General features: G+C 33.4%; 1 protein-coding gene across 1 annotated transcript; it reads right to left on the bottom strand.

The window, feature by feature from the left end:
* Nucleotides 1-1020: 1020 nt before the first annotated feature.
* On the bottom strand, nt 1021-8853 carry LOC144961166 (protein sidekick-2-like; the record flags this gene model as incomplete). Its single annotated transcript, XM_078894455.1, has 7 exons — nt 8739-8853; nt 5915-6064; nt 5105-5365; nt 4045-4341; nt 3415-3529; nt 1765-1985; nt 1021-1168 (listed from the first exon to the last, which is right to left on the bottom strand). Coding segments are annotated over exons 2-7 (1142 nt in total), but the record flags the coding sequence as incomplete, so codon positions are not given.
* Nucleotides 8854-9164: the final 311 nt, after the last annotated feature.

Raw genomic sequence — 9164 nt, 5'->3', positions numbered from 1 at the left:
GCTACTGTCTGGGTAACACCACAGAAACCAAGCTAAACCCTGGCTTAATGGGCTTTATGGCTTTGAACATGTACTCCAACATTTTGAAGTAAAAAAAAAAAAAAAAGAAACAAAGAAAAAGAAAAACCTATATGAACAAGGGAACCAATTTAGACTATTTAGAATACCTGTTGTTTGTTTTTAAGGGTTTTACAGCACTTACAACACATTTATGTCATATCAGTACCAGTAGAAAAAGAAAAGAATGGGATATTTTAAAAATTCAAGATTCACAATTAAAAGCACATAAGGGAAAATAAGACAAAGGGGACTGGTTCAAATAAGGAACAGAAGTAGACTCCAAGAGCACATTATAACTGTACATTGAGATCATCTAAAAATCTCATCTAGACACAAGCACAACACCCAATGAAGAGGAATACACACAAATGTCTACAAAATATATAGCAATTCACAAAAGAGATGATTTATAAGGGAAAAAATATCTTCTCCCCAAACTAGAACTAAACATTTCACTGTTTTCTTCCTCAGCTAAAGACTCTGGCCAGGGACATGACAAAACCAAACAATCCCGTTCCAAGACAAAAACGGAAAGCAACCAGGAAAAGGGAATATAGGGACATAGAAGGCCCTTCCCGTCCACCATGGGAGGTCAAAAGACCCCAAGCAGTTTGTGTACCTGTCATTCTATTTAACAAATTGCGACTGAGCAGCATAAATAGAAAATACTGTTTTCAAAATATAAATATATAAAAGCTCTTGGCAGCATTCATGATGGAAACTGAATTTTTGAAAGATGATTGATTGTTTCAAATCAAAGTTCCCCCCAAAAATTGCATATAAAAATATTTTTTATCATTCATTCACTGCATTTCACAAGCACATTTCTTTTCTTTCAAATCGTTATCAAACACCTTTAACTCAAAGTAAGCAATATCATTAATGAATCCATATGTCTAAACAATATACTTACAATAATAATATTTTTAAATAAATAAATGTTTGTATTAAGCAGCATACCTGTTCATGTTGTTTGTAAGCTGGTTGCTGTTAAACACCCATTGAACCTGAGGTTGGGGAGTTCCATCTGCATCACATGTCAAAGAAAACAATTCTTGAAAATCTTTGGTTACCCTGACAGGGGAAGCTGATCTAATGGTGGGTTTTACTAGGGTAGTGGAAGAAAAGGAGTCATTGTTATTAAAATTAATATGAATCAATAAGAGAGGTGAGTGAATAGATACATAGAAAGACAGACAGACAGACAGACAGACAGATAGATAGATAGATAGATAGATAGATAGATAGATAGATAGATAGATAGATAGATAGATAGATAAATATTATTTTAATATTTACCACAATGTTGGAGTCAGACTGAGAGAGAGAGAGAGAGAGAGAGAGAGAGAGAGAGAGAGAGAGAGAGAGAGAGAGAGAGAGAGAGAGAGAGAGAGAGAGAGAAGGTGGGGGGGGGGGGGGGGAAATAATAGCTGAAATAAAAAGAGAAAGAATTTTCCCTATAGGATAACAAAATTAATACGATTAATAAAAAGTAGCTAAGAATTTCCTATTCATGATATTAGAAGCTGAAAAATTAGATCATGGCTGCTATAAGACAAAATAAAAACACTATGAAAACTCAGTTCGTTATGAACAAAAAAAATACAACCAAAAAATAAAAACAAAACAAACTGGTTTGTATGAAATTTTTTGTGTGTAACATATGCACAATATGCATATGATATCATTAATATATTCTTTTACCTTGAACAGTGAGGACAAACTCAGCGCTGATAGGACTAAAAGTGCTCTGTTCCTTCAAAGAGCCTTTACACTCGTACTTGCCCCCGTCATTTTCCCCCACATTTTTTATGGTCAGGACACGACTGAATGGACTTATGACGTACTTGTTGCCATTATTGGTTATCAGAGTCTGAGACTGTCCTGTGCCTCTGTACCAGGTGATTTGAAGATTGGAAAATGGTCTGGGGAGAAAAAGATAATAAAAGCAAATTAAATTTTTTTAAAACCAAAAGAATAGAGCATTTAAATAGCTTAATATCCACTAAATGTGCTCAAAGCCTTTTACAAAGGGGTCCCTAGCCAACACTTAACATGTGGAACAAGACATAACACCTGTTAGCCGATAATACATTTTTTGTCCCCGACAGAGACAACACTGTTTACCATCAGGTACTCATTTTACACCTGAGTGCAGTGAGAGGAATGTTAATTAAGAGCCTTTTCCAAGGACTCAACTTTATTAGAAGCTGTGGACTGTAAAAAGTAATCAACAAAAATTACTTTAACACCTTCAAAATGTCAATTATGGAACGTTTTGGGCTCATAAGCCTTCTTCTTCAATGACAAAAACAATAAAAACATTAATACATCACTTAAAATTCAGATAAACATTATCTTGATTTGATCTTGTCTGGATTTTAAGTAATGTTTTATGTTTTTACTGTTTTTGTTATTGACTGAAGAAAGGTTATGAGTTCAAAACAATACGTATTTGGTATTTTTTTTTCTTCTTTGAAGCTGTTATATTCATTCTTATTCATGTATTTCCAACCATTTATTTATAAATTGTCTTTTTAAACCAAGTGACATTGAAGTGATGTTGTTCAACCTGGTAACAAAACAATTTCTAACTAAAATACATTTTCACCAAAATCCACTTAAATTCAAGTTTAAAATCCAAATCTCTGGTAAAAATTAAAATTTCACACAATTTGGTTCCAAAATATGTACGTAGAATACAACTGTGTGTTTGTGTGTGAGGGCGGGGAGACAGATGATAAATTGTATGCATCGAAAATCGTTTGAAATAATTCTCTCTGCTTTTCCCCCTGTTTTAATCTGTATTTTATCTATTTTTGTACAGTTTGCAACACTATTAGGCCATTTAAGTACCAGTAAAACAGAACATGACAAAATAGTTGCCTAAGAAAAAAAAAAGTAAGACAAAGGGGACGAGATCAACAAAGATCACAAGTACATCCAAGAGCAACAATATAGTCTAGTCTGAAATCATTCAAAGACCCACACCAACACTGCTTCAAGACCTTCCCAAAAAAAGGGATATGTTCAAATGGTTATAATATATAAATCTTAATAAAATCATAACAATGACAGATTAGATAATAATGGAGTTTTAATTAACACAAGGGAAAAAAACAACATTCCTCCCTCTCTCCACCAGAAGACTCAAGGCAGGGCCCCTTCAAAACCAAATGGTGCAATCCGACGTCTGATAACCCAAGGCCCACTGTTGTAATAGAAATTACTCTCAAACCAACACAAAACATTGTCCATTACAACAATGTTAAATCAAGCCCATATTTGCATTCGGTTATCGGACCTGCAAATATGTGTACACACAGTCTCAATATTCAGAATACATCTACTTACCTGGCATTGACCACACATTCAAACTTGACATCTGTATTTTGACCATAGACGACAGTAGTGTCCTCCGGTTTTATCACAAACTCGGGTGGTGAGAAAGTGTCTTGACTCCCAGCATCTGAATAGAAAACAAAACGAGGAAAAAACGTTACACTTTTATACTAAAGACGCTTGTCATGATAAACAGAAACCTTATTAAAATTGGGTAATTGCAAACTTTTCACAAACTTTAATGCTCAAAAAGATATTTTAAACTTAGTTAGTAAACACCGCCAAATATTTACACCATTGAGAAAGCATTAATTAAATGCTTGTCTGTTTGTGACATAAAATTTTATCAATACACAGTAAAACAACATGATGTAAATTGGCCAGTAAGAGAAGGAAACAACTAGATAAAAAGGGATACTAATGGATTCTTAAACCAAATTTTCAAAAAAATTATTTTAAAAAAAGAAAAAAAATATTAGGCATTCAACATGATCATAATCAATCTAAACAGAAAATTGTGACACAAGGTTGAATTAATACTCCCTTATCAATACTTAGAAACTAACCGTCCTTAATATTTTAAAACATATTTTGTTAAAAGAAACAAATTTTCCCATTTAAGGAAAGAAAAATGACACATACTATTAACAGACAATACAAATGCAGGGCTTGTAGATGACTTTCTACCAAACAGCGACAAATGAGTAAACTGTGCTTTATACGACAAGCCATCAAAGCTTATAGGCACATTCAATATGGCCAGGTTGTTTTTCTGTGACAAGTGATAATTGACAGAGTTGGTGTCGAGTGCTGCACCACCCAGCAACCATTCCATTTGATATCTTGATATATGAGACAACTGCTCAGGCTCCAGAACGGCAAACTTTCCCTCTTCGACAGAAATTGATTTGTCAGGGCCATCTGCATACTCTCCTAATGCTGTGAAGACAAAGCAATAATAATCTTTTTTAAGATTTAAAAAATAAAAAGACAAAAAGGTTAGTCACACAATTTTATTATAAGTCGATTACTACTGAATACAGCAACCAGTTTTATATGTGTCTCATCTCATTTGTAGCAAAGAAGAGCAGTATTGAGCTTGGTCGATAAACAAATGGTTGTCAAATAATTATAAAAAAACTACGACCCCGGCGTTGTGTCTTTAGGTAAGACATGGTACACATTCAATCCAAGTGTAAATGAGTACCTGCCGATATGAAATGATGGATGTTAATAGAATATCAGGACACAAAGGAGGCCACATAAGCAGCTTGTGCAATTTGAGGTGAGGCCTGACTGATTGTGGAGTAAAAAAAGCATTGAAGCACCTTGATCATGACGATTCCATCAAAATAAACCAGATAAATGTGTGACGGCCTGATAAATGGTGGTAAATATCATTCTAATTGTTTTCAAGATAGGAGTGAAACGTAAAACTAAAACCTGTATAAAATAAGGGTTTGGTGTACTTTAATACCTGTTGTAACTTTGCCCCTAAATCAAGAGATATTTTAAACATTTAAATGACAATTTACTCAGCAGGGATTTTTCTGTACATTTGCATTGAGATCAGTGATATGAACATTTTCATCATGCAGCAGTTTTATCACCAATGTTAATATTTCTATTAAACCAAAATAACATCAAAACAAAAATATATCTAAATCATAATGTAATATCATCATGACTTAAATGCTCTCACCTTTCACAGACAATTGAAATGGCAAGCTGACAACAGTTCCATACTTATTCTCAATGATGCAGACATAACTTCCTGAATCCGCAACTTTTGCACTGCTGATGGTCAAAAGGAAGCTTGTAGTGTTTTGGACAACAGTATCATCTCGTTTCCACAAAAAATAAAGAGGGGACGTTCCTCTGGCCTCAATGGACAACGTTGGTGACAGAGCCTCTTCCACCTCGTCGTTTTGACTTTCAATTTGCTTCACAATCTCTGGGGGATCTGACGATTGCACAAAACAAAACAATAAGAAGAGTAACAATCATCAATTGAAGCAGCTACTCACCGAAACAACATTAGCAATTAAATTTTAATAAATACAATGCCAAGATTACAATGGAATATCACCACCATATATATATATACACACATACATCCAATTTAAATCTTTAAAGCAAGGCTAACTTTCTTTCTAAGCTTATTTAATAAATTCCTCCTATTACTGATACTTATACTGTATCAAGAGAGTTGTCACAGCAGAGAAGTTCATCGCTGATAATGCTCCAATGACGAAATAAGCTAAAATGTCTTTTAAGACAACCCTTGTACAATAATTTCTTGAATGTAACATTTTACCACTATGGGCATCATCAAGTTTCATCTTTAGGCAGTATCTCTAATGTTTTAGGTAAAATGATACTGATTTTTTAATATTTTTTATGAATCCACACATTCAAGTAGGATGCTGATGACAACGACAATGATGATGATGATGATGATTATGACTGTATAAAGGATAGCAAAGTAATGAAGAAATTACTGATTCTTTACCTTGGTACTGGTGTGAAATCCGAATACAACAAGAGAGAAGTATTATTGCTATTCCCAGTAAACAGGATGTTGTCCTGCTTAGTGTACAATGCCAAGGCATTTTAAAATTTCCTTCAAAGGTGAATAATTACATTGATCAATGTACGAAATCTGAAAAGAGAAAAAACAACAACAAAAAAAAAACAATATAGTACGATCGTTGTTGTATTATCATCTTTATATTTTACAGCAGTCACCACCTATATACCCATTTTGCCTTGCACAATGACCTGCTACTTTCAACTTTCATGGAACAGAATTTTTACCATTAAAAACATCTTCATCTATTGACTTGCTATTTTTCACATTGCAAAGTACATTATAGAGCAATACTATTATTATAATAAAAGATAGGATAATGCAAATCTGAATCAAAATTTGTGACAAAGCATCTCAAAACGGTATTCTGTCAGGGTGAAATTGATACCTTAAATATCTACATTGACTTCATTTATATATTTCATACTGCCAAAACATGGAACAAACAGTTTGGAATTTCAAACTAAAAATGCTAAAAATATTAATGAATGTAAAAATGCCCTTGATAGGGAACTTTTTGCAATTTGCTTTAAAATACAATTACATGACTGAGCATTATATATAATAAAAAATGTCAGTAACAAGAATGGATTTCTTTCTTTCTTTCTTCTTCTTCTTTTTTTAAATTTTCTTCTATGCTTTTATTCCTGTTTAACATCTTTATCTCAAAGAATATCTGCAATGTGTAATTTACAATATATTGTTACTTATATTTTAAAGGCATCAAAGCAACACTTGGTCCATTTTAAAGCCCTATTGCTGATTTGATACGGTATGACAAATGTGGGTAGAATGCATATTATGTCCACCGTAGGTCAATCTATTTAAAAATTAAATGTTCGAATGTAGTCCCAATGGTTGTAGCCTTTAAACTCTTTGTTATTATTATGATGATGATGATGATGGTGATATTATGACAGTTGGATTTGTTAAAAATAGATTCATAAGAAATTATGCCTTCACTGAAATGGATCAGTTCTGTTTCTTCAACTTCTAAAAGCACACACCCACACATTTTCAAACTCTTTATTATTTTGACTTTGACCTTATACCTATAGTCTTCAGTTTCCTTTATAATTCATATAGAATTTCATTCAGGCATTAAATACCGTGGGTCACACATACGCATCTCAATGTTTATAAAAAATTATAATAAAATCAATGTTTTAAATGTCACTTACAACTGCTTCACAAAATTTTTAAAATGTTAAAAAAACAGCATCAAAACAAAATTGCACAAATAAAGTAAACAACATATTATATAGACACGCTCATCGCTCATACTAGCACAACACGATAGATATACAATACAACGACAATAACCACAAACCTCTCACCGTTGATAAACTGGTAAGAGTAAGAGTAAGAATAGGAAGATAAATTTTGCTTTCAACTTTAACTTGATTCTATAAAATATTAATTAAACTTGGGAAATTCATTATACTTATACGTAATTGAAAAACAATTTTTTTTAAAATTCGTACCTGTGAAAATCTTCCTTGTAATTATTATATACCTGATGGATTTATAATCATAATCGTAGTGTTTTTATGCACCTCCATTGACGGTGTATCTTAACGGATCGTTTTTATACACCTCCGTCACGCATGCGCATTCCACCCAATTTCATTAGCGATATTGTGTTTCTTCATTTGGACATGACGAAAGTTATATTGTGACATCTGTAGGATGTCTTTGTTAATAAATTTATATAAAAATATTAATAATTTAAAAAATCGAAATATAAAACCAGAAAATAGAAGTTGCATTGAAGGTAAAATAATGTTTTAGAAAGAGCTTATTAAATGTGATGAACAGTCAGGTGGCTCCGTAGCGCAGTGGACAAGCTGTCAGACCTTGAAAGTACCCGGTTCGATTCCCAGTGGTGACTTTTTTTTTTTTTTTTGGGGATTTTCTTTGTTTTTGTTTGCTTTTTTTTTCTTTCTTTTTTTTTTTCAAAAACTTTTTATCATGTTTTTAAAAAATACTTCGATTTTAATTATCTAAAATTATTTATTTATTTGAGATCAGTATTTGTGTGCCATGTTTCTTTATACTTTTGATTTTTAAAATTATTGTTATTATTCTTTAATTTATTATCATTGTACATCGGTAATCACTAAGCAGCGTGCTAAACTACAATCTAAAACTATTTAAACCTCATGGACGTATGCAGCAACAACTTTACCATCACCGCCAACGGAGGTGCATAAAAACGGTGCGTTTTTGTACACCTCCAATGGACGCGTATAAAAACGGTGCGTTTTTGTACACCTCCAAATGAGGTGTATAAAAACGCCACCAATCATAATGCACCGGGTACCACTGCCCACTACTCTAGACTACTGGCTACTGGCACTGGACACTAGAGATATCTAGTCTAGTCTAGATAGACGATGGTAGAGAGCAAGAAAAAATATTTACAATAACGATAATAATAACCTTTTCATTTGTCAACCTAGATCCCCGTCTCCCATACAAAATTCATTGAATGTCATTATATCTAGTTAGTGTATAAAATGATTTCAGAAGACAAAGTCAGCGGCGATACAAAATAATCATTCTTTTCTTTATGTCAATGACTGTCAACCAGAGTCGGAAGTTTACAAAGACGCCATATTCACTTCGGAAGTGGAGAGGAAAAAAACTACAACTAACGAGAGGGAACAATATTTGTTTCTAAACACTCAAATAGCACCCGTATCGCGTGAAATCTGTACCGTTTATATTGTGGGCATATACTTACTGCTTGGTTATTGGAAACATAAAAATATCCAAAATACATAAACGTGCTGTCACTCCATTTCAAAACAGATTATGTGACACTAATACTACACACAACACACACACCCTTGGGAAACGAAAGAGACACAGACCCAAAAGCGAACACACACACACATTCCTTTCTATTATGTTTCAAGCTCACACAAGGTGACAGTGTGTGTGATGGTGAGACCAACGACGTTGGTGACAAGCGCACACACCGGTGTTCACCTGTGAAAATATTCGTGGCCACTCGGTAAGGTTCGTCAAATGTCGCCGAAGAATTACCTTAATCATGTGACAAGAATTTTGAAAACGATTGGCCAATTGGTAGTGAATAGGAGACAACGGAGGGCCCCTAACCCACATTCTTCATTGATGACACATCGGGAAACTACCTGGCTTGACG

This window comes from Berghia stephanieae, unplaced genomic scaffold (genome assembly GCF_034508935.2).
Source record: "Berghia stephanieae isolate SIO BIC M18660-M18661 unplaced genomic scaffold, UCSD_Bste_1.3 scaffold160, whole genome shotgun sequence".
Taxonomy (NCBI): Eukaryota; Metazoa; Mollusca; class Gastropoda; order Nudibranchia; family Aeolidiidae; genus Berghia; species Berghia stephanieae.
Note: the sequence above shows the minus strand (reverse complement) of the source record. Positions and strands in the feature narration are given on the sequence as shown.